The sequence below is a fragment of the Odocoileus virginianus genome, chromosome 26 (assembly GCF_023699985.2).
Source record: "Odocoileus virginianus isolate 20LAN1187 ecotype Illinois chromosome 26, Ovbor_1.2, whole genome shotgun sequence".
In the NCBI taxonomy this organism is placed as follows: domain Eukaryota; kingdom Metazoa; phylum Chordata; class Mammalia; order Artiodactyla; family Cervidae; genus Odocoileus; species Odocoileus virginianus.
In genome coordinates this window covers 40,987,304-41,013,245 of record NC_069699.1, presented here as the reverse complement: position 1 = coordinate 41,013,245, position 25,942 = coordinate 40,987,304, and the positions used below count along the sequence as shown (strand labels likewise).

Below are 25,942 nucleotides of genomic sequence, written 5' to 3'. Positions count from 1 at the left end.
AATAACCAGATTAATTTATTCCTTTATGACTGAGCAGCTGAACTGAACAAAAAGAAGTTTCAGGTTGAATATGATAAATTCTTTGTAGGAAAGTTTCAAGAATTTTTTCTATGTAGTTTTAAATTTTATCTTGAATTGAAAAATGTTTTAAATTAAAAGAATGATTTCAATTATACCTCAATTTAAAAAAATGAACACAAATTTTTTTTTTAATGATTTAATATTTACAAGGTTCCTGTATTAATTCCAAAGAACAAATTTACTTTCAAGGTTCAAATGAACATTTCTGGCTATTTAAAATGTTGCTGTTCTTAAAAATGACAGACAGCTTTCTTTTATTTTGCAGAGATGGTTTAAAGCTTGAAACGGAATTATTGAATGGAAAAACCAAGCTTATATTATCTCCATATGGTATGCTATGTTACTGGAAATCTAAAATATAAACTTTTAGATTCCTACATAAAATGTATTATTTTGTAACAGGTTTTTTGCTTGTAGTAGAATATTTAAATGATACTTTGAAAAAAACTGGTTTCCCTAACTTTCTCAAATTTATTTTTAGCCAATTAGAGTCAAATCACATCATTGGTTACCACTGTCAGTATTTATTCATATAATTTAATGTTTGAGTATATTTCATATGTAACATCTCTTTGTTATATTTGTATGTAGCAAACATGCTTATTGTCTAATGAGTAATCTAGGTGAAATTTATGTATTTATGTTCTGTGCATGTAAACAATGTATTATTTGAGAAAATTCAATTTATAATAAGACCATAGTTTTAAAGTCATTTTTAGTATTAGTTTTAAAACTCAGGAGTATGCTTTGGTACTCTTCTCATTCAGAGTATCTTCTTTTTCTCTAAACTGTTTGTAGTTTTACCTTGGAAAGTGAACAAAAATGAAATAGAACTGTTGGAACCACACTGTAAAAGTTAAAACATTTTTAATATCTAAAGTTAATGTTTTTGGGGGTTAATATTTTTAGTTAATATCTTCTTAAAACAATGCTAATTAAAATTTTCTTTTTGACTGCCTTAGTATGTTTTTAGTTGATAGTTTAGTAATTTTTTTTTCTTTTGTAGACCATAAATCAAAAATTTCTGGAAAGGTAAGCCAAATGACTTTGACCTGACTTGTTTTCAAATGTAAAATGCAATTCACTTTACAGTGGTTTGAAAATAATTCCTGTCAAATTATCATAAAGGATTTGGAGTGATGATGAAAAGTTACTGTTTGCTTGCTTTCAAGCTGGTCCTTCCACAGAAATGGAATTGTAATTTTTCAGTTCAAAAAGACTTCTAGAATTTCTTTCTCCAGATCAGTCCTGTCCAGTAGCACTTTCTGCAGTGATGGAAACGTCGTAAAATCAGTGCTGTCCAATATGGCAGCCAGCTACTAGCCATGTGTAGCTGTCAAGGACTTAAAATGTGACCAGTGTGATTAAGGAAGTTAATTGTTAATTCATTTATTTTATTTTTAATTTCAATTTAGTAACTACTGTACTGGACAGTGTAACTCCTGAGATCTTTAAAAACAGACTTTTAAACAAAGTTCTTTTTTCATACTCAGATTCCATTTTCCCACACCAAATGGATGTATTTGGTTGACAAACTCTTAAATGCATTTAGCTTCTTAGTCTAAGAGGTTACAGTTAAGCTAAATGATAATTTTCCTTTTCAATTATTTTTCCTTATCAGGAACACACAGTGCCGTTTTCTGCAGAATACATTACCACTTCAAAATTTTGATACCACTTTTTGTTTCCCATTCCTTTTCCCATTAAGCAGCAGAAATTTCTATTCTCCTCCATAAGTTTCTGTAGCCCCCTTTATTTTGCAGCATCTTAAAGTCTGTTTTTCCATATCTTGAGTAGAGCCCAGTTTGGATGATGTGGCACTTGTCAATTCTGAACCCTTGGTGGCTTTGGTTTCCAGGTTTAATCAAGGTGGAGAAGATGCTTGAGTTCCCAGCTTATCAGTTACTTGGGTAAATGGGTGATAATGGTCTAAGTAATTCCACAAGCTACCTATAAAAATTGTTACATACACACACAGTATATGCATACCTTGTGTGTTCCCTTAATTGCAAAATATTTTTCTGCCTTAAAAACATTGCAACAATTATTTTTATTTGAGTCACAGCAACAAATACAGTACTCCTTTTCAAGCTCCTAGATTTAAAAACAAACAGACTACCTGTAATAGTTGATTTGTGTCTTCCCCTGGCCTCTATTTTCTTGTACATATTCCCTCTTCAATTGTGTCCTTCATGGATATGTTATTGTCAGTACATTTGTGAAGACATTTCATTATCTTTTTAACCAACTTGGGACATCCGGAGATCCCCTTTTATGCCTGTAATAAAGTTGCTAGTCTTGGACTTTTGGTAAAATCCTTTCAAAATTCTTTTAGGGGTCTAGATATTTATTTATTGAATTAAAACAGATTGTTTTACTCCTCTTGCTTTGGGGACACCAAAATACTAATGCATGGTAACTATGTGAGGTGGTGGATAAGTTAATTAGCTTGATTGTGGTAATTATTTCACAATATATACTTATATCAAATTGCACACCTATTAAACCTCAGTAAAGCTGGAAGAAAGTACCGATGCACCCTAAGTTTCCTAAATCTCAATTCTGCAGCTATATATTGATTTCTCTTTTCTGTAGGCTGCTCATAAGTTCACTCGTCATGGTGCTTTCTCTTCTGTTAGGGTTACCTCCTGAGTGACCGTACTGCCTGCAGTTCTCTTTTCATCTCCTCCTCTGTTGAGTTACGGTCCTGTTCACAGTGTGCTCTTGAAACACTGTGAGCTCTAGCCCATCATCAAGTTTAACATGCTGTGGTCTGAGTGCTGTAATTTTTTCAAAATCTCTCCTGCATTTTTCTTTAATCTGTGGGAGTGAATATGAAATAAATATGGTTGCCAGTCTAATTTCTTTAGCTTTTATAGGAAGAGAAATGAGAGAAATATTAATGATTCAGTGTCATGGGTAATGTATAAAGTCATAAAAATATCTCACAATTAATTGAAATATAAAACATTACAAAAATGTTTGCAGATATTTCTACGTGTGAGAATCAGAATAATGCCACACTAATAGATGCATATAGTATTAGTGCTAGGTAACATGTTTTATATTTTAAAATATTAATTCTCTCTGAATCTTTCTGACTTTGGGATCCTTGTTCCACATAAATTCTGAAGTTGACCAGTATTCATTGCATTGGACCCTGTCTTTATATCTTTTTTAATATTATGAAAAATATTGGTACAATTAAAACATTTAAAAATTTTTAAATTTAGGTAAAGAGCAACATGCTACATAGAAGTGTTTATGACATTAATACCCTACTTGATCAATTAAAATTCATCTGATCCAGTAAACACTTGGAAAATGATATGGGCTAGATTGCTTTTTCCTGTTAAGTAACTTGAACATAATAGAATATTTATTTGATAGTTCATGATTTTTTTGCTGCTTCCTCTCATTACTCTTCTCAGGTATTAAGCTACAAACGTATTCAGGATTGAGCTGAGTGTTTATTGATCTCATGCCAGACATTGCTACCCCACTTTTTCATTAAATACTTTTAGGTGATTTTTTTCTGTATTTATTTCTGGTATAAGTAGACTGTGGCAAAATAGTTCTAGTTAAATTGGGGCCACAATTAATAGGTTTCTGTTTAAAAGAAGTTACTGCAGCTGTGAAACTCCACTATGTGTGTATAGCTACATTCTTGACTGTATTTGTTCTGTGACTCTGAGAGAAAAAAAGAAGTAACACCAATTCCATGTTTCTTAGAAGCAGTACTGTCAGTTCAATAAATAACTATATATTACAAGTAAAATGTGTACCATACTAGGGTTATAAAAAGAAAAAAACTTTTCAAAGAGCAGTCCTTTGTGGTTTGGGGAGACAGGGAACACTTCATAAATGAGCTGACTCTTTAGTTAAAACTTAAAAGATGAGGGAAATATTCATAGTGAAAGTAGTAGAGAAGTATATTCTAAACTCAAAGAAAATAGCAGGCAAAATACCAAAGTACAAACCATAATTTGTATTTGGGGATAGTGTGTATATCAGCAGGGAATGTACAACATAAAACTTAGGGTGGTTACAATTGTGAGGGGTTTAAATGTATATTCAAAGGGTTTGAACTTACTTGTTTTGAAAAGTAGACTAGATAGGATTTGTGTTGTAAGAAAGGGCTTTGGGCAGTTCTGTGAAGCACAGATTATCATAACAGGAACACTACTTAGAGCTAGTTATTTTAGTCCAGGAAGTTTTATGAGATCCTGAAGTATGATGGTTATCAGAATATAAAGAAGGGGACAAAAGTAAGAAATTTTTAAGATTCATTAATGGCATACACTATACTTCTTAGCAGTTTGAGTCAGAAACTGACTCGAGAACTGAAATGCTCAACTGTTCATGATCCCCATAACGTCAGTATGGGGCAAAGAGTGGGCAGTAGTAATAGCTGTAGTGGTTGGAGATCGCGGTGTAGGGCTCAGCCTTGTAAGCTACGTGCAGTCTGCTGATAATTAGCTTAACACAGTGATTTTCAAAAACTAGAATGAATTGTGACTGCCTAAAAATTGGAACTTTAAGGTAAAATATGGCATTTTTGGTTCTCTTGAAATCTGGATGATCTAGTAAGTAGACTCAAATTCCTATTTGTCAATGTAAGCTGCTTCTGACTGGTGGCTGCCTGCTTTAGACGGATGAGTGCTCTTCAGTTCATCCTAGTTGCCACCCAGCCTAGTTTGCAGTAGGTATAAATTGGTCACTTTTCACTGAAAGACTTAATTATATAAAAATAGCCATAATGATAGAGGGTAAAGGAGCATGTTACATTGTGCTATTAGTATTATTGAAAGTCTTAAAGCCTAGGATAAAAGGGTGTACGTGGGATGAAGAGGATAATAAGAGATTTTGCTGCTGATGGTATGGTACATTTTGAAAAGTAGAGTAAAATGAGGTTGATTAATTGGTCAGAGTATGGTTGTGTATTATGTAATTTTTTAAAGTAAGGAGATTTGAGATATGATAAACCAGATGAAAGCCATGTGGTATCTACCCTACTCCTTGACAGCAGGAATTTTGTCTTACTCATTTTATGCCTTTGGCATCTTTTTCATAGTGTTGATCACCTAAAGAACTACACTTAATATTGACTGAATGACTGTTGAATTACTTTATGTTAGATGTGTCTGCAGAAATGTACAGTGGGTTAGATAAGAGATTTGAGATAAGCAAGCTGTAATAGTTTGGTAATGAAAACCTCATTTTAGATTTATTGTCATATAAAAGGGGAGAAAAAGACATTTGGAAGGAAGAAATGACCAATATTTGCTGGTAAACTAAAGAACACCTTGAAGGAAAATAAAGATTCAAAGATGACCCCATGGTTACTGATCTGAAAGATTAGAACAGCAGTGCTACAAAAATTAGATAATTTGGAAAGGGACACTAACTTGGGGACGAGAGATAAAGAATTCGGTCTTTAAATGGTGTAGTCGAAGATAGTCACTCAACAAAATTTCCTTAAACCTACCCTGTTCCACTCACTGTTCAGATACTAGGGACACAACAGTGGACAAAGCAAACAAAAATCTTTGCCATGTGGAGTTTAAATTAGAAAAAGGTGGAATGGGCAGAAAATAATCAAAATAAATATAGAATATTACAATACCAAAAGTGGTATAGAGCAAAATAAAGGAGAGAAAGGGAAGGGGCACAGTTCAGTTGCTTAGTCATGTCCAACTCTTTGTGACCCCATGGACTGCAGCATGCCAGGCCTTCCTGTCCATCACAAACTCCTGGAGTTTACTCAAACTCATGTCCACTGAGACTGTGATACCATCCAACCATCTCATCCTCTCATCTTCTTCTCCTCTCGCCTTCAGTCTTTCCCAGCAACAGGCTTTTTTCCAATGAGTCAGGTCTTCGCATCAGGTGACCAAAGTATTGGAGCTTTCTGCCATAAGGGTGGTGTCGGGCACAGTAGTCTTGGGGAAATAGTGGGAGTAGCAAGGTGGGAGTGAGTTTAGAGCAGGAAGCCTGCAATTTTTAATAAGAGTGTTCAGAGAAGACTTCCATGAGCCAGTCATGTTGGACCCCTGATTTGAAGGTGGTTAGTGAATGAGCCATGTAAAATTTGAAGGAGTAATGTCTGATGTAGAGGGATTGACGAGTGCTAAGGTCTATGACTGGAGGTTCTTGTTGAAATTGTGATTATAAAAGGTTACAGTTATGGGTAGTTACAAGGTCAATATAAGATACCACTGTGGGAATAAGTAACTGAGGTAGCATGGAAGATAAGCATATAGGAGCAGAGTCCAGGAAAGTGAGGGTATTCAAACAATGTGAAAGCACCAGTAGTTAAGATAGGAGTTAGGTTAGAGAGAGGGATGGTGACCCACCAGCTTGATTTCAAGTGAAGATTTGCAAAGGTTAAGTGTGAGTTTCTATGGGTATATTACCTGACTAGCAAAATGGAGGGAAAAAAGTTTCGAAGCCTGACTTATCATTGATTATAGAGATAATTGTTGATTTTTCACATGCTATTATAAATAATAAATTTCTGTTGTTTTAACAGATGGGAAATAAAACCAAGATTGCAAAATATCCTTTACGAACTAAAACTGGATACATTCTAAAATCACAAAATACTTGTGTCAGGAGTGAAAAATTTTTGCAAAAGAAAAGAATTGGTTCAGAAACTTCACTGGTAAAAGGTGAAAAAAATAGTATGACTTTTTCACCCACTAAGGATTTATGCAAACAATATGCAGACAAAGACAGTCTTCATACCGAGAAAGAAATTTCATTTTCACCACCTAATATACAGAAGACTAGAAACACCATGAATACATTTGTAGTAGCTAAACAGAAGCCTTGCAGAAAGCACATCATAGCTGAAAATAGAAAGAGCAGTTTGGTGTGTCTAACAGAAGACCAACTACAACGAATTTTGATGACTGTAAACCAAGGAAGTAAATCTCTTACCCTGACTGAGAATGAAAAGCAGGAGGAAACAAGTAAGATTTTTCTAAAATTTTAATATTTTATCAATATGTAAGTGTTTTAGGATTTGAGTTTCATTGTATTTTACATAACTGCCTCTTAAATTCTAGTTTAGTGCATGAAGTTTTAAAATGTTTGTTTAGAAGACATTCTCTCATATGCAAAATTACTCTTATAGTTAAAATATGCGATGTTTTATTTAACATTAATGCTAAGAATATTGTTCTCATGTACCATAGCCTTAAGAAATTCAGCTTTGTGCATCTAGATGTTAGTACAGAAAGAAAGCTGCTGTGCTAATTTTAGAATGTTAGGCTTTACTTAGATGAAAAATAAATATGTAAAATGTTAAAAAAAATTACTAGAGTATTTCTAGTGAAAAATGATGAGAATTTTGCTATGGAAATGAGACACGAGTTGCTGAAAAGGATTATATTCCTGGCCTGGCTTTTGCTCTTCCTGACCCTCAGTCCTTGCTAAGAATTGACAGCACTATCTTTTTAACCAATGTAAAACACTGACTTGGAAGTAGTAGAGTATTATATGCCTTTTATTTTACTAATTAGGACATTGCATTATTTTTTTAAAAGCCTTCTAGTTTCAGCTTTAAGCTAAGGAATTGTGACTATGAGTAGAAATATTATTAGAATTTTGTTAGGCAATGGTGACATAAATAAAAATAAAATTAACAGTCACTAGAAAGAGGGCCCACAACTGGTATGGGGACCAGGTAGCTCCTTAACATTTCCATGGGGCTCAAAATGGAGTAATTTACCTCCTCTTGGGGTAGATTATTCTTTGTAAAGTGAGAGTGCTAGCCTTTATCTTTAAAAGTTTTTAAAAGGTTATTATTTTTAAAATATTTTTGTGTAATTATTTGGCTGCACTTAGTTGTGACACATGGGATCTTCAGTCTGTTTTTTAGTTGTGGAGTGCAGTATCTCTAGTTGGGCTGTGGGATTTAGTTCGCTGAGGAGGGATTGCACCTGGGATTGCTCCCTGCTTTGGGAACTCAGAGTCTTAGCCTCTGGAGCACCAGAGAAGTCCTTTTTTTAAATTAATTTTTATTGGAGTATAGTTGCTTTTAAGGCTTCCCAGGTGGCTCAGTAGTAAAGAATTTTTTGAGCCAAGCATATGTGCCCTGTGTAAAATATTTGGAATAGATAATATACAGTAGTCCATGGAAAAGTTCTGCAGAGATTGATTTCCCAGCTAAATGAGAAAAATAAGGACAAGGTAATGAGTTGTTTTTCCTAAATCTATTTGCATTTATTCTCCTTTAAGTTGTGATTTGTGTTATTTATTTTATTTGTAAAAGTATTGTTGGCAAGAGTAAATGGAGGTTTTTTCCTTCATTATTGTTGCTTGTTTTCTTAGTTGAAATAAAAGTTTGTATGGCTATGGCCATACCACTGGGCCATTTAACCTCTGAGACTCAGTTTCCTTTTTTAACAAAAATGGAATTGTAATACCCACTGCAAGAACTGCTGTAAGAAGTAATTAATTAGATATTGTGTAAGGCAGTATTTTAAAAAAATTGTATAGCAGTATATCAAGATATACTTCCACCAGGGACTTCCCTGGTGGCTCAGATGGTAAAGTGTCTGCCTACAATGTGGGAGACCCAGGTTCGATCCCTGGGTTGGGAATATCCTCTGGAGAAGGAAATGGCAACCCACTCCAGTACTCTTGCCTAGAAAATCCCATGAACGGAGGAGCCTGGTAGTCTACAATCCGTGGGATCGCAAAGAGTTGGACACGACTGAGTGACTAATATATATTTCAGTATACTATCCAAAACCTTGTTTTATATCATTCACAATCTAGAGTAGTTCTCTGCAAATGGCATAATAAACTTCATGATTTCACATTCCTTTATGTTATGTCTTTTTTTTTTTTTAGTGCTCTGTGGTGTTCATCCAAAGATGAACATTAATATCATTATCATTCTGCAATTTTAGTATTAATTTTAAAACATGCATTTTACCTTGTAGGTCAGTATAGTCTAAATTTAAACAATATTCCTGAAAAGCCAAAGAACGAGAACATCATGGGACTCCTCCAAAAAGCTGAGACTGTTTCATCTATTCAGGATGAAAGCACATCTGTTTTAAATAAAAGTGAGGTGACATCTAATCAGTGTGAGCAGAAAATTTCCACGTATGTAACTCATATCTGTTACTGTGGGGTCATCTTGGGAATATGATTTTACTTTTCCTTGATTTGTATGTGAAATATTTATTCTAAAGACTAGAGCTATTTAATGTTTTATTACTTAATATTTATGGAGTAAGTTTATAGAAATGTATAATAAGGTTTCTGTTATTTTTTTATATTTGTCTTAGAGAGAATGTATGGAAACCAGCTGACATATTCAGTACTCTGGGAGAAAGAGAACGTGATAGAAGTTTGTTGGAAGCAAAAAAAGCCCAGTGGAGGAAAGAGCTTGGTAGGTAATTACTGCACCTTTTATTATATTAATAGTTTTGTTGTCTAAGGAATATATATTGAGGATGAAATATATATTTCAGTATATTATCCAAAACCTTGTTTTATATCATTCACCATCTAGAGTAGTTCTCTGCAAATGGCATAATAAACTTTATGATTTCACATTCCTTTATGTTTTGTGTTTTTTTTTTTTTTTTTAGTGCTCTGTGGTGTTCATCCAAAAATGAACATTAATATCATTATCATTCTGGAGCTCAAACAAAGGTTTCTAAACATTTCTCATTTCCTGAGAATCCATTTTCTTATTTTTCAATTACAGAAATTTTATAGGTTGAAAATGGTTTTGTTTAAAAATATTTTATTTCAAAAATTAAAACTTTCTAATCAACAGTCATCAGTAGGATATCAATCAGTATATCCCCTGCAAAAACAAGCTTATTTCTCTTTTGCAGTCTGTGAATATCACAATAAAATAATTTATAATTTGTGTTAAGTTGGATTTTCAGGTAACTAAGACAACAACTAAGAAACTCCTGTTACTTCTTAGGTTAGACTTAGGGTACAGATACGAGAGCTTGAAAAATACTGAAGTAATAGTTGTACTTCTTAGAAATAGTTGTACTACTAAAAGCATGAAAGTGAAATTCATTGTCCACTGAACTGGAAAGTTTCTGGTTAGTCATAGCCCTGCCAGAACAGGTGATCTAGAAAAAGAGATAAGTAGAAGAAACTGGGAGTGAATTGCTATTGGAAGTCAAAGTAATAGAAGAGTGAAGAAATTAAATAAATGTATAGCAGCGGTATCAGAAGATTTGGAGATCAGATGTGTGTTTATATCATAATTCAGCTTTAAATGTTTCGATACAAATTTGGACACATGATTTTATGTGTTTTACTTTTCAGCAGTTATGAATAATAGTGCCTGACATTTTTAAAATACTTTGTATGAGGCCCTGTACTGAGAATAAGCACTATTATTAATCTCCTTTTGCAAAGTAAAAACGTGGGTTTAGAGGAGTGAACGTCAGTTTTCCCACAGTCACGCAGCAGGGAAGTGGTTGACCTTCAATTTGAACCCAGTTTTTCTGACTTCAGTGTTCTAGCCTTTTAAGTCTGTCAGTAATAATTGAATGAACGTTACCGAAGAATAGAACCTCACATAATTAGCATAATATAAAATATGTTCTGAAAAATTGTTCCTTATTTATAGTAAAACAAACATTTTACATTCATTTATGCCATATGTTTCTGATTAAATGTTTTATTTCATATCTCTCAGAATTCTGTCTTGTGAGTTAACCTCCTTCCTCAAAAACAATTTTGAGTAGATCTTCTTAAACATCTGCACTCTTTAAGAAGGTCATGATTTGTTTACGTGATTTTTTTTTACAGTTTTTACATATTTTTTAAAAAAGGACATTATTTACAGATGAACAGGTTGCTTTAAAGAAGAAAGAAAAGGAAGCTTCTGAAAAATGGAATAATCCATGGAAAAAATCTGAAAGTGATAAAATAGAATGGGAAAAACTTCAAATTCTGGATCAGTTTAAGGTAAGAGCATAAAAATCAGGCATTTATGGAATGTAAGATACCTTTACTGCAGTTTTTTAATGCTAAGCCTTGTTTATATCATAAAGCTTATTTTTGAAGCTTATTCATTTTTAAAAAAGCTAACTCTGCATTTGATGTTTTAAAATATTATTATAAAAAAATATTAAAGTATGTCCTCAACTACTCTGCATCCTATAAATAATTTTACTGTATACTATAATGTAAACCTACTATATTGTAGATGAGTATGGAGGTTCCTGGCACCTCCTTGAGGTTCCTCTAAGAGATCTCCATGATGTTTTCAGTTCAGCTCAGTCGTGTCCGACTCTTTGCGACGCCATGGACTGCAGCACGCCAGACTTCCTGTCCCATCACCAGCTCCCAGAGCTTACTCAAACTCATGTTTATCAAGTCAGTGATGCCATCCAACCATCTCATCCTCTGTCATCCCCTTCTCCTCCCGCCTTCAATCTTTCCCAACATCTGGGTCTTTTCCAATGAGTCAGTTCTTTGCATTAGGGGGCCAAAGTATTCCAGCTTCAGCATCAGTCCTTCTAATGAATATTCAGGACTGATTTCCTTGAGGATGGACTGGTTGGATCTCATTGCAGTCCAGGGGACTCTCAAGAGTCTTCTCCAACACCACAGTTCAGAAGCATCACTTCTTCGGCACTCAGCTTTCTTTATAGTCCAACTCTCACATCCATACATGACTGCTAGAAAAAATCACAGCTTTGACTAGACAGACCTTTGTTGGCTTGATGTTTTACATGACCACAAAATTCTACCACTGACCATGTGGTATCCATTACAAGGTTATCAAGTCAAACATAAGTGATTGCTTATCAAACAGAAGTATATACTGTGTGTCCCTCAGGGAGTGCTTCAGGGGCTTTAAATTCAGTATGTGTTTAATATTAGATAAAAAAGTACCCTTGTTTTTCTATTTACTTTTAGACTTCTGCCTGCTCTTCTAGCATTCTATCACAGTCTCCCAGTCAGGTAATGGTGATCCATGCTGATGGGCCCTCACTGCCTAGAGCTAGTCAGACTTTACAGGTAAGTTTTAAGTGTCATTATTGTAAATATATAAACCCTTTCCCATCGATTGCTGTATAATGTATTTTCCTTGAAGAAGTGAATCTCAGTACTCTTTTTTTAAAGAATTATCTATTAACTTTACTGAGTACAACATGCTCCTTAAATTTTTTTTAAAGTTATCTATTTCTTTTTCTTCCTTCCAAGTGAACAATTTACATTTAACAAATGCATTATGAAAATAAGGTAGTAACCTAAAGATATCATTCTGGTGATAGAAATTTTCAGTACTGGTAGATTTCTTACAGAATGCATCCATTTAGGTTGTTTGCGTGGCAGCTTTTTTCAGCTTCATATGGGACTGACTTCCCTACATCAAATAATTTTATAGGCTACTCAAATTATTGGGCTTCCCTTGTGGCTCAGCTGATAAAGAATCAGCCTGCAATGCAGGAGACCTGGGTTCGATCCCTGGGTTGGGAAGATGCCCTGGAGAAGGGAAAGGCTACCCACTCCAATATTCTGGCCTAGAGAATTCCATGGACAGTCCATGGGGGTCACAGAGTCAGACACGACTGAGTGGCTTTCACTCAAATTATTAATATGAATTTCATTTTTCTGTGTTCCCCAGAGCACTTTGACTAGCTGTTAAAAGGCAATAAATTGGTCTTGCTGGGAGTAATTTTGGAAAATTCTGTAGTTTTGGATGACAATTCTAAGTTTTTAAAATTTAGAACTTGATGCATGCAGATACTACTAAAAACTACAAATAAAACTGTTTATGAAGTTGTTGAGAATTAGTTACAAGCTTATTTACTTTTCAACATTAGGATTGAAAAGAACTTTAATGCTAAAAATATTAAGTATTTCTGTTACTGAATGTTGGCTGAAGTGTCAGTGTGTCGTCTATTGTTGCTTACTTTACATGGCTTTTTAGGTCATTTATGATCCAGGAGTAATCCATAAGATGTTAATGCAAATAAAGAATTAACCATTTGAGGTGATTTGCTTTTTTTTTTTCTGTTTTAATGATAACATTTGTCTTTTCCTTTGTAATCTAGAAAACCAGTAAAGTTATTTATACTGTGGAGTCAGAGATAGGGGTTGGGAGTGGGAGAAAGACTAGAAAGGAAAACATATACTAAATCTAGGACTGAACAACCAAAGATTAGGGTATGATTATGTTTGCATATTTTTTACTGTTTAAATATAGTTTTTAATGTATTTTAGTGTAAATGTGGTTAAGATAATGGAGAGGTACTACTAAGGGGACATGGACTAACTGGGTAACCAAAAAAAAAAAATCCCCCTTTAAATACTTGAAAGATGTTGGTTTCATAAATCGCAGCCATAGCCACAAGCATTTCTTTTATTTGAATGAATATTAAGTTAACATCTCGTGTAACTGAGGAGAAATTCAGTCGCAGGCAGAATCAAGGCCAATTTAGTTGAAACAGGAGGTGATGCATATAAAGTGCGTAGGACAGTGATGTAACAAGTGTCGAATGAAGGTTTGCTGTAGTTACAGTTTACAAGGCACAGGACCATTCTGAGCCCTGAGGCTGTTAGGAGTCAGTCCTCCCACCGTCTTCCTTTCTCCTCCTTTTGATTCTCAATCTTATTCCTCCTTTCACAGTTGAATGGTCCTGTGTTCTCTTTCCTATGTTGTTCAACTTAAACATTCTTTTACACTCTGCAACTTAAAATTTCGTGTTTCTAAGAAATATTTCACTTACAGCCTCAGCCTTTTTGACAGTACCTCACTTTCATGAAACCTTGGCTTTCTCTAATGACTATACTCCTCCCTGGGAAGCCTTTTATTAAGAAAAGTGTATTCTTTCATACTCTCTAACATGGGATAGAAAGTGTGGTTATCCTTCTGCTTGCTTCCTATTGCTACCACCAGACTGTAGTTCTGCAGTTGGAAAACAAAATATTCTTCTAATTTTTCACCCTTTTTTTGGTGGTAAAATATACATAACATAAAATTAATCATTTGGGGACTTCCCTAGCAGTCCAGTAAGTTAGTAAGACTCAGCACTCTCACTGCTGTGGGCCTGGGTTCTGTCTCTGATTGGGGAACTAAGATCCCACGAGACATGTGATATGGCCAAAAACATACAGTATTAATCATTTTTAAGTATACACTCAAGTGGAATTAAGTGCATTCACATTGTCTTGCAACCATTGCCACCATCCATCTCCAGAATTTTTTCATTATTCCAAACTGAAACAGTACCCATTGAACAGTAACTCCCCATTTCTCCCTCCCCTTAGCCCCTGGCAACTACCATTATACTTACTGTTTCTATGAATTTGACTGCTCTCAGTATGTTTAAGTGGACTCACACGGTATTTGTCCTTTTGTGTCTGACATATTCCACTTAATGTTTTCAGGGTTCATCCACGTTATAACATATGTCAGAATTTAATTCCTTTTTTCAGGTTGAAATATTCCATTATATGTATAATGCTGCATTTTGTTTATCCATTTATCCAAATGTTGATGCACATTTGAATTGTTTTCACCTTTTGGCTGTTGGACATAATGCTGTTATGAGCCTTGATGTACAAATAATCTTTCCACGTCTGTATTTTCAGTTCTTTTGGATATGTATCTGTAATTAGAGTTGCTGGATTATATGGTAATTTTATGTTTCATCTTTTTTGGCTGTGCTGGGCCTTTGTTGCTGTGCGGGCGTTCTCTCATTGCAGTGTGGTGTGCAGGTTGCTCGTTGTGGTGGCTTCTCGTTGCAGAGCGTGCACGCTGGGGTCCGTGTGGGCTTCAGTAGTTGCACCGTGGGGGCTCAGTAGTTGTGGTGTGTGGGCTTAGTTGCTCTGCAGCATGTGGGTTCTTCCTGAATCAGGGCCTGAACCCATGTCCCCCGTATTGGCAGGTGAATTCTCAACCACTGGACCATCAGGAAAGTCCCTTTGTGTTTTATGTTAATTTTTACCCATTTTAATTTGAACATTTTATTTTTAATTGTTACACTGTTTGCACAGTTGCTTCACTGTTGTCTGTTCCTGTCAGCAGTGCACAAGGGTTCTGATTTTTCTACATCTTCACCAGCACTTGTTTTTTCTATTCTTTTTCATAATAGCCATCCTAATGAATCTAATTGTAGTTCTGATTTACATTTTGCTAATGACTCATGATGTTGAACATTTTTTCATGTGCCTATTGGCCATTTGTGTATCTTCTTTGGAGAGATGTCTATACATCTGTTGTCCATTTTTTAATTAGATTTTCTTTTCTGTTGTTTTGTTGTAGAACTTTACATATTCTGGCTATTAACTCCTTATCAAATACATAGTTTACAGATATTTTCTTCTATTTCGTGAGTTGCCTTTTCTCTTACTTCATAGTGTCCTTTGATATATAAAAGTTTTACATTTTGATGTCCATTTCATCTATTTTTTTGTTCTTGCCTGAGCTATTGGTGTCATATCCAAGAAGTCATTGCCAAATCAAACATTGTGGAGTTTTTTCCTGTTTGTTTTCTTCTACAGTAGTTTTATAGTTTTAGTCTTTGATCTATTTTGAGTTAATTTTTCCATATGGTGTAAGGTAAGCATCCAGCTTCATTCTTTAGCATGTGAATATCCAGTTTTCCCAGCACCAGATTCTTCTTTCCCCATTGAATCATTTTGGCACCCTTGTCAAAATTCATTAAACTGTATATGAAAGGATTTATTTCTGGGCTGTCCATTCTGTTCAGTTGTTCTGTATGTCTGTCTTTATGCCGCCATGTCAGTGTTTTGATTACCATATCTTTGTAGGAAATTTTAAAATCAGAATGTATTAAGTCCTCCAATTTTGTTTCTTTTTTTTCCCCCCAATTTGTTTGCCTAGTCAGGGCTCCTTTCCGTATGTGTCTCAGGATGAAATTTTTTTTTTTTTTAATTTTTATTTTTTTCCCCAATTATTTTTATTAGTTGGAGGCTAATTACTTTACAATATTGTAGTGGTTTTTGCCATACATTGACATGACTCAGCCATGGATTTACATGGGTTCCCAATCCTGAACCGCCTTCCCACCTCCCTTCCCATCCCATCCCTCTGGGTCATCCCAGTGTACCAGCCCCGAGCACTTGTCTCATGCATCCAACCTGGACTGGCGATCTGTTTCACACTTGATAATATACGTGTTTCGATGCTGTTCTCTCAAATCATCCCACCCTTGCCTTTTCCCATAGAGTCCAAAAGTCTGTTCTATACATCTTTGTCTCTTTTTCTGTCTTGCATATAGGGTTATCGTTACCATCTTTCTAAATTCCATATATATGTGTTAGTATACTGTAATGGTCTTTATCTTTCTGGCTGACTTCGCTCTGTATAATGGGCTCCAGTTTCATCCATCTCATTAGAACTGATTCAAATAAATTCTTTTTAATGGCTGAGCAATATTCCATGGTGTATATGTACCACAGCTTCTTCATCCATTCGTCTGCTGATGGGCATCTAGGTTGCTTCCATGTCCTGACTATTATAAACAGTGCTGCAATGAACATTGGGGTGCACGTGTCTCTTTCAGATCTGGTTTCCTCGGTGTGTATGCCCAGGAGTGGGATTGCTGGGTCATATGGCAGTTCTATTTCAAGCTTTTTAAGAAATCTCCACACTCTTTTCCATAGTGGCTGTACTAATTTGCATTCCCACCAACAGTGTAAGAGGGTTCCCTTTTCTCCACACCCTCTCCAGCATTTACTGCTTGTAGACTTTTGGATAGCAGCCATTCTCACTGGCGTGTAATGGTACCTCATTGAGGTTTTGATTTGCACTTCTCTGATGATCAGTGATGTTGAGCATCTTTTCATGTGTTTGTTAGCCATCTGTATGTCTTCTTTGGAGAAATGTCTGTTTTGATCTTTGGCCCATTTTTTGATTGGGTCATTTATTTGTCTGGAATTGAGCTGGAGGAGTTGCTTGTATATTTTTGAGATTAATCCTTTGTCTGTTTCTTCCTTTGCTATTATTTTCTCCCAATCTGAGGGCTGTCTTTTCACCTTGCTTATAGTTTCCTTTGTTGTGCAAAAGCTTTTAAATTTCATTAGGTCCCATTTGTTTATTTTTGCTGTTATTTCCAATATTCTGGGAGGTGGGTCATAGAGGATCCTGCTGTGATTTATGTCGGAGAGTGTTTTGCCTATGTTCTCCTCTAGGAGTTTTATAGTTTCTGGTCTTACATTTACATCTTTAATCCATTTTGAGTTTATTTTTGTGTATGGTGTTAGAAAGTGTTCTAGTTTCATTCTTTTACAAGTGGTTGACCAGTTTTCCCAGCACCACTTGTTAAAGAGGTTGTCTTTTTTCCATTGTATATTCTCGCCTCCTTTGTCAAAGATAAGGTGTCCGTAGGTACGTGGATTTATCTCTGGGCTTTCTGTTCTGTTCCATTGATCTCTATTTCTGTCTTTGTGCCAGTACCATACTGTCTTGATGACTGTGGCTTTGTAGTAGAGCCTGAATTCAGGCAGGTTGATTCCTCCAGTTCCATTCTTCTTTCTCAAGATTGTTTTGGCTATTTGAGGTTTTTTGTATTTCCATACAAATTGTGAAATTATTTGTTCTAGTTCTGTGAAGAATACCGTTGGTAGCTTGATAAGGATTGCATTGAATCTATAGATTGCTTTGGGTAGTATACTCATTTTTACAATATTGATTCTTCCAATCCATGAACACGGTATGTTTCTCCATCTATTTGTGTCCTCTTTGCTTTCTTTCTGAAATTTTCCATTTCTGCAAAAAGCATCAAAATTTTCATAGGGAAATTTTCTTTCAAGTTTTTGACTCTTTAGCTTGCTTTAGGTAATCTGACAATATGAAGTCTTCCTATCCATGCAGGTAGAATTTCTTTCTATTTGTTTGTGTCTTTAATTTCCATAAGTAGTGTTTTGTAGTTTTCAGTGTACATGTATTTGGCCTACTTATTTAAAAGTATTTTATTCTTAGAATTTGGTGCTGTTATACATGGAATTGTTTTCTTAATTTTTGTTATTAATAATTGTTATTCATTTTTAGTGTGTAGAGATGCAACTGATATTTTCTCTTGGTTTTATATCTTGCAACTTTGCCAGATTTGTTTTAGTCTAGTAGTTTTGTGTGTGTGTTTGTGTAGATTCTTGAAGGTAGTGGTTATTGTGCATCTTGTGAGTTTGATTTGGATCCTTTTTGGTGTTATGCTTTCTTAATGTGTATGCACAAACAGTGGTCCACATTAATGCCCAGGGTATTCATATATGAATTATCATCACTGAAACATGTATCTCTATCTTTTCCTTTTTTGACTTTTCAACTCTCTGACTTATGTTACAGAATATTTCTGACACACAAAAGGATATATTGACCTTAAAAAACAAAAAAGCCATTTATTTTGCCAACAAGATGAGTTTATTTGGGAATAGTAGAGAATTATAATTTGGGATAAGCCACTATGACAAACCACAGGCAAGTTTGGAGAACAGAGGAGATGGACTTCCTTTTATAGAGGAAAGGGGAAAATTGGGGAGGGCTGTGGTGGCTGTAGGTGATGGAAAGCTTGTTGCAGGTCAGAAGAAAGTTTTGTTCCGGTCTGTAAGCTGTGGTGAAGCATACATGAGTGACAGCTCCCCCTTCAGAGCTTCCTGATTCCATTTTAAATGGTTTCCTGTATTCATTTTCACAGATACAAAGGGTAATCCATAACACATCTCTGTCTATGTCCTGTACCAAAAGAAGTCATTATAGCACAGAGTTCAGGGAGAATTTCTATAGATTTACACCAGTTATGGGATGGAGCTTTTTTAAAGTTTTTATATCTTTTTATTGAAATATCATTGCTTTACAATGTTGTATTAATTTCTGCTGTACAACAACATGAATCAGCTATGTTGTTGTTCAGTGGCAAGTCATGTTCGCCCTCTGCAACCCCATGAACTGCAGCACACTAGCCTTCTTTGTCCTTCTCCCTGAGATTGCTTAAACTCATATCCATTGAGTCAGTGATGCCTTCCAACCATCTTACCTTCTGTTGCCCTCTTTTCCTCTTGCTCTGAATCTTTCCCACAATTAGGGTCTTTTCTCATGAATCATCTCTTTGCATCAGGTGGCCAAAGTATTGGAGCTTCAGTCTTTCCAATGAATATTCAGGGTTGGTATACTTTAGGATTGGCTATTTTGATCTCCTTGCTGTCCAAGGGACTCTCAAGAGTCTTCTCCAGCAATGCAATTCTAAAACATCAATTTTTCAGTGCTCAGCCTTCCTTATGGTTCAATTCTCAAATCCATACATGATACTGAAAAAAAAAAAGATAGCTTTGACTAGATGGACCTTTGTTGGTAATGTGATGTGTCTGCTTTTTAATATGCTATCTAGGTTTGTCATAGCCTTTTTCTGAAGGAGCAAGCATCTTTTAATTTCATGGCTGCAGTCACTGTCCACAGTGATTTTGGAGCCCAAGGAAATAAAATCTGTCACTGTTTCCATTTTTTCCACATCTAGTTGCCATGAAGTGATGGAACCGATGCCATGATCTTTGTTTTTTCAATGTTGAGTTTTAAGCCAGCTTTTTCACTCTCCTGTTTTACCTTCATCAAGAGGCTCTTTAGTTCCTCTTCACTTTCTGCCTTTAGGGTGGTATCATCTGCATATTTGAGGCTGTTGATATTTCTCCCGGCAATCTTGATTCCAGCTTGTGATTCATACAGCTTGGCATTTCTCATCATGTACTCTGCATATACGTTAAATAAGCAGATGGAAATGTACAGCCTCGATGTACTCCTTTACCAATTTTGAAGTAGTCTGTTATTCCATGTCCAGTAATAACTGTTGCTTCTTGTCCTGCATACAGGTACAGGTTTCTCAGGAGGCAGGTAAGGTGATCGGGTATACTCATCTCTTTAAGAATTTACCAGGTTGTTGTGATCCACACAGTCAAAGGCTTTAGCATAATCATGAAGCAGAAGTAGATTTTTTTTTTTAATTCCCTTGCTTTTTCTGTGATTCAGCAGATCATAGAAATTGGCAGTTTGATCTCTGCTTCCTCTGCCTTTTCTGAATCCAGCTTGTGCATCTGGAAGTTCTCAATTCACGTGCTGCTAAAGCCTAGCTTGAAAGATTTTGAGCATAATCTTGCTAGCATGTGAAATGAGTGCAGTTGTATGGTTATTTGAACATTCTTTGGGATTGGAATGAAAACTGACCTTTTCCAGTTCTGTGGCCACTGCTGAGTTTTCCAATTTGCTAGCATATTGAGTGCAGCATTTTCACAGCATTATCTCTTAGGACTTGAAATAGTTCAGCTGGAATTCTGTCACCTCCACTAGCTTTGTTTGTAGTGATGCTTCCTAAGGCCCACTTGACCTCACACTCCAGGACATCAGGCTATAGGTGAGTGACCACACCATTGTGGTTATCTGGGTCACTAAGAACTTTTTTGTATAGTTCTTCTGTGTATTCTTGCCACCTCTTCTTAATCTCTTCTGCTGCTGCTTGCTGTTTCTGTCCTTTGGTATGCCCATCTTTGCATGAAATGTTCCCTTAGTATCTCTAATTTTCTTAAGAGAGATCTCTAGTTTTCCCATTCTATTGTTTTCCTCTATTTCTTTGCATTGTTTATTTAGGAAGACTTTATCTCTCCTTGCTATTTTCTGGAACCCTGCATTCAAATGGGTATATCTTTCCTTTTCTCCCTTGCCTTTCGCTTCTTTTCTTTTCTGTTATTTGTAAGGTTTCCTCAGATAACCACTTTGCCTTCTTGAGTTTCTTTTTCTTGGGGATGGTTTTGGTCACCACCTCTTGTATATTGTTATGAACCTCCATCCATAGTTCTTCCAGCATTCTGTCTACCAGATCTAATCCCTTGAATCTGTTTGTCACCTCCACTGTGTAATAAGGGATTTGATTTAAGACATACCTGCATGGCCTAGTGGTTTTCCCTATTTTCTTCAATTTTAGCCTTCATTTTCCAATAAGGAGCTAGTGGAATGAGCCACAGTCAACTCCAGGTCTTGTTTTTGCTGACTGTATACAGCTTCTCTGTCTTCAGCTGCAAAGAATATAATCAGTCTGATTTCAGTATTGACTATATGGTGATGTTCATGTGTCGAGTTATCTCCTGTGTTGTTGAAAGACAGTGTTTGCCATGACCAGCATATTCTCTTTACAAAACTCTGTTAGATTTTGCTGTGCTTTATTTTGTACTCCAAGGCCAACTTTGCTGTTATTCCAAGTATCTCTTGACTTTCTAATTTTGCATCCAGTCCCCTATGATGAAAAGGACTTTTTTTGTTGTTGTTGTTCTAGAAGGCATTGCAGATCTTCATAGAATTGTTCAGTTTCTTCAGGATTAGTGTTTGGGGCATAGACTTTGATTACTATGATGTTGAGTGGTTTGTCTTGGAAACGAGCCCAGATCATTTGGTCATTTTTGAGACTGTATCCAAGTTCTCATTTCAAATTCTTTTGTTAACTATGAGGGCTACTCCATTTCTTCTAAGGGATTCTTGCCCATAGTAGTAGATGTAGTAGTCATCTGAATTAAATTTGCCCATTCCCATCCATTTTATTTCACTGATTTCTAAAATGTCCATGTTTACTCTTGCCATCTCCTGTTTGACCACACCCAATTTATCTTGATTCATGGGCCTGACATTCCAGATTCCTATGCAGTATTGTTCTTTGCAGCATCAGACTTTACTTTCACTACCAGATATGTCCACAACTGGGCATCATTTCCACTTTGGCTCAGCCTCTTCATTCTTCCTTGAGCTGAAAGAACGTAGCCTGAACATTCTTTCTTGAGCTATTTCTCTGCTTTTCTGCAATAGCATACTGGATACCTACTGACCTGGGAGGCTCATCTTTCAGTGTCATATCTTTTTTGCTTTTTTATACTGTTCATGAAATTCTCAAGGCAAGAATACTGAAGTGGTTTGCCATTCTCTTCTCCAGTGGATCACATTTTGTCAGGCCCTGACTAGGAGGGCCATGCCCTTCAGCTGTGTCACGTAGCTGGAGGACATGCCCAGTGGCATGGTTGTGCCACTGCTGGTCCTCTGGAATGTGTCACCTGTCACTGGATGTTGGTCAACATGTTGCCTGGGGGCCTGGGCAAAGGCTCTCCTGGAGTTGTTGGCTGGAATCAGTCAATCCTGAAATCCAAAGACGCTTGCTCCTTGGAAGAAAAGCTATCATCAATGTAGACAGCATGTTAAAAAGCAGATGTTACTTTCCCTACAAAGGTCTGTCTAGTCAAAGCTATGGTTTTTCCAGTAGTCATCTATGGATGTGAGAGTTGGACCATAAAGAAAGCTTAGTGCCGAAAAATTGATGCTTTTGAACTGTGGTGTTGGAGAAGACTCTTGAGAGTCCCTTGGACAGCAAGGAGATCCAACCAGTCTATCCTAAAGGAAATCAGTTCTGAATAGTCATTGGAAGGACTGATGCTGAAGCTGAAGCTCCAATACTTGGGCTACCTGATGTGAAGAATTGACTCACTGGAAAAGACCCTGATGCTGGGCAAGATAGAAGGCAGGAGGAGAAGGGGACAACAGAGGATGAAATGGTTGGATGACATCATGGACTCAGTGGATATGAGTTTGAGCTAGCTCCGGGAGTTGATGACAGACAGGGAAGCCTGGCATGGTGCAGTACATGGGGTTACAAAGAGTCGGACATGACCTGAGTGAACTGAACTGAACCCATTTTTTTATTGGATTGTTTGTTTTTGTATATTGAGCTCCATGAGCTGTTTGCGTATTTTGGAGATTGATTATTCCTTTGTATGTTTCATTTGCAAATATTTTCTCTTATTCTGAGGGTTGTCTTTTCATCTTTTTCATGGTTTTCTTTCCTGTGCAAAAGCTTTTAAGCTTAATTAGGTCCCAGTTGCTTATTTTTGTTTTTAGTTTCATTATCCCAGGAGGTGGATCAAAAAAGATCTTGCTGTTATTTATGTCAAAAAGTATTTTTCCTTTGTTTTCCTCCAAGAGTTTTACAGTATCCAGTCTTACATTTAGGTCTCTAATCTGTTATCAGTTTATTTTTGTGTATGGTTTTAAGCAGTGTCCTAATTTCATTCTTTTACCTGTAGCTATTCAGATTTTCCAGCACCACTTACTAAAGAGGCTTCTTTTCTCAATTGTATATTCTTTGGCTATTCAGGTTCTTTTGTGTTTCCATACAAATTATAAAATCTTTTATTTTAATTCTGTGAAGAATGTCACTGGTAGTTTGATAGGAATTGCATTGAATTTGTAGAATGCTTTGGGTAGTATATTCATTTTCATAATATTCTTCCAATCCTGTATGGTGGTATATTTCTCTGATTGTAGCCTCTTTGATTTCTTTCATCCGTGTTTCATATAGTTTTCTGAGTACAGTTTTTTTGTTTCCTTAGGTAGATTTATTCCTCAGCATTCTTTTTGTTGCGATGGTAAATGAGATTGTTTAATTTTTCTTTCTGCTCTTTTGTTGTTAGTATATAGGAATGCAAGAGATTTCTATGCATTAATTTTACATCCTGCAACTTTACCAAATTTGTTGATTAGGTCCAGTAGTTTTCTGGTGGAGTGTTTAGGATTTTCTGTGTATAGTAACATGTCATCTGCAAACAGTTATGGTTTTACTTCTTTTCCAATCTATATTCCTTTTATTTCATTTTCTTCTCTGATTGCCATGGCAGGGACTTCCAAAAATATATTGAATAAGAGTGGTGAGAGTGAACATCCTTGTCTTGTTCTTAGGGGAAGTGCTTTTCAGTTTTTTGCCATTGAGAATGATGTTTGCTGCGGATTTGTTGTATATGGCCTTAATTATATTGAGGTATGATCCCTCTCTGTCCATTTTCTGAACAGTTCTTATCATAAATGGGTGTTGAATTTTGTCAGAAGCTTTTTCAATGTCTATTGAGATGATCATATAATTTTTATATAATTTATTAATATGGGATATCACATTGATTTGTGTATATTGAAGAATCCTTGCATTCCATGGAGAAATCACTGTTCATCATGGTTTAAGATTCTTTGATCCTTTTAATGTTTTGTTGGATTTTGTTTGCTGGTATTTTGTTGAGGATTTTTTGGGTCTATGTTCATCAGTGATACTGGTCTATAATTTTCCTTTTTTTGTGATATCTTTATCTGGTTTTGGTATCAGGGTGATGGTGATCTTGTGGAATGAATTTGGGAGTTTTCCTCCCTCTGCAATTTTTTGAAAGATTTTAGAAGAATAGGTGTTAGTTCTTCTCTAAATGTTTGATAGAATTTGCCTGTAAAGCCATCTGGTCCTGGACTTCTGTTTGTCAGAAGATTTTAGTTACAGTTTAAATTTCACTACTTGTATTGGTCTGTTTATATTTTCTAATTCTCCTGGTACAATCCATTTCTTCCAGGTTGTCCACTTTTATTGGTATATAGTTGCTTGTAGTAGACTCATAGATCCTTAGTATTTCTGTGTCAGTTGTGATTTCTCCTTTTTCATCTAATTTTATTAATTTAATTCCTCTTTTTTTTTTCTTGAGGAGTCTGGCTAAAGTTTTATCAATTTTGTTTAATCTTCTCTAAGAACCAACTTTTGTTTTTATTGATCTTTGCTATTGTTTTCTTTGTTTCTGTTTCATTTATTTCTGCTCTGATGTTTATGATTTCTTTCTTTCTACTGACTGCGTTTTCTTTGTTCTCCTTCCTCTAGTTGCTTTAGGGGTAAGGTTAGATTGTTTATTTGAGATTTTTCGTTTCTTGAGGTGAGATTGAATTGCTATAAACTTCTCTCTTAGAACTGCTTTTGCTGGGTCCCATAGGTATTGGGTCATCGTCAGTGTCATTTCGTTGTCATTTGTTTCTGTGTATTTTTTTAATTTCCTCTTTAATTTCTGTAGTGATCACTTGGTTATTTATAGCATCGCACATCGTAATATTCTTCCTCCGTTTAGCCTCTGTGTATGTGTGTGTGTGTGTGTGTGTGTTACAGGTTTTTTTCCCTGCAATTGATTTTTAATCTCATAGCATTGTGGTTGGAAAAGATGCTTGATAAAATTTCAGTTTTCTTAGGTTTTCCAAGGCTTGATTTGTGACTCAAGATATAGTCGATCATGAAGAATGTTCCATGTGCTTTTGAGAAGAAGGTGTATTCTTCTGCTTTCACATGTAATGTCCTATAAATAGCAATTAAATCTGTCTGGTCTATTGTGTCATTTAAAGCTTATGTTTCCTTGGTTTCTGCCTGAATGATGTGTCCACTAGAGTAAATAGGGTGTTAAAGTCCCCCACGATTATTGTGTTACTGTCAGTTTTTCCTTCTAGGGTTGTTAGCATTTGCCTTATGTATTGAGGTGCTCCTATGTTAGATGCATAAATATTTATAAATATAAGTTTATATATAAAAGATATAAAAACTTTATCTTCTTGAATTGATTCCTTGATCAGTATGCAGTGTTCTTACCTCTTGTGGCAGTTTTTATTTTAGGCTATTTTGTCTGATAAGAATATTGCTGCTCCAGCTTTCTTTTGATTTCCATATGCATGGAGTATCTTTTTCCACCCCCTTCCTTTCAGTCTGTATGTGTCTGAAGTGGGTCTCCTGTAGGTAGGCTATATACAGGTTTTGTTTAGTATCCATTCAGCCAGTCTGTGTCATTTGGTTGGGGCATTTGATCCATTTACAGTTAAAGAAATTTCCGATGTATATATTCCTGTAGACATTTTCTTAATTGTTTTGGGTTTGGTTTTGTGGGGTTTTTTTTAATTCTCTTGTGTTTTCTGCCTCGAGAAGTTCCTTTAGCATTTGTTTAAAGGCTAGGTTGGTAGTGCTGAATTCTGAGCTTTTGCTTGTCTGTAAGGCTTTTGATTTCTCCATTAAATTTGAATGAGATCCTT

The 25,942-nt window shown here is 35.6% G+C and overlaps 1 protein-coding gene across 8 annotated transcripts in view; it reads left to right on the top strand.

The window, feature by feature from the left end:
- The window catches only part of CCDC66 (coiled-coil domain containing 66), a 127,845-nt gene that overhangs the window by 72,006 nt on the left and 29,897 nt on the right, over positions 1-25,942 (top strand). For 4 of the 8 annotated variants that reach the window (XM_020887456.2, XM_020887461.2, XM_020887458.2 and 1 more), the window contains exons 2-8: positions 347-411; positions 1,088-1,113; positions 6,614-7,055; positions 9,036-9,201; positions 9,387-9,490; positions 10,922-11,043; positions 12,001-12,102. In XM_020887456.2, coding sequence (XP_020743115.2) covers positions 347-411; positions 1,088-1,113; positions 6,614-7,055; positions 9,036-9,201; positions 9,387-9,490; positions 10,922-11,043; positions 12,001-12,102 — 1,027 coding nt within the window. Of the gene's footprint in view, positions 1-346; positions 412-1,087; positions 1,114-6,613; positions 7,056-9,035; positions 9,202-9,386; positions 9,495-10,921; positions 11,044-12,000; positions 12,103-25,942 lie in introns of those variants that run through there. The other 4 variants (XM_020887455.2, XM_070455885.1, XM_020887459.2 and 1 more) reach the window with 3 other exon arrangements.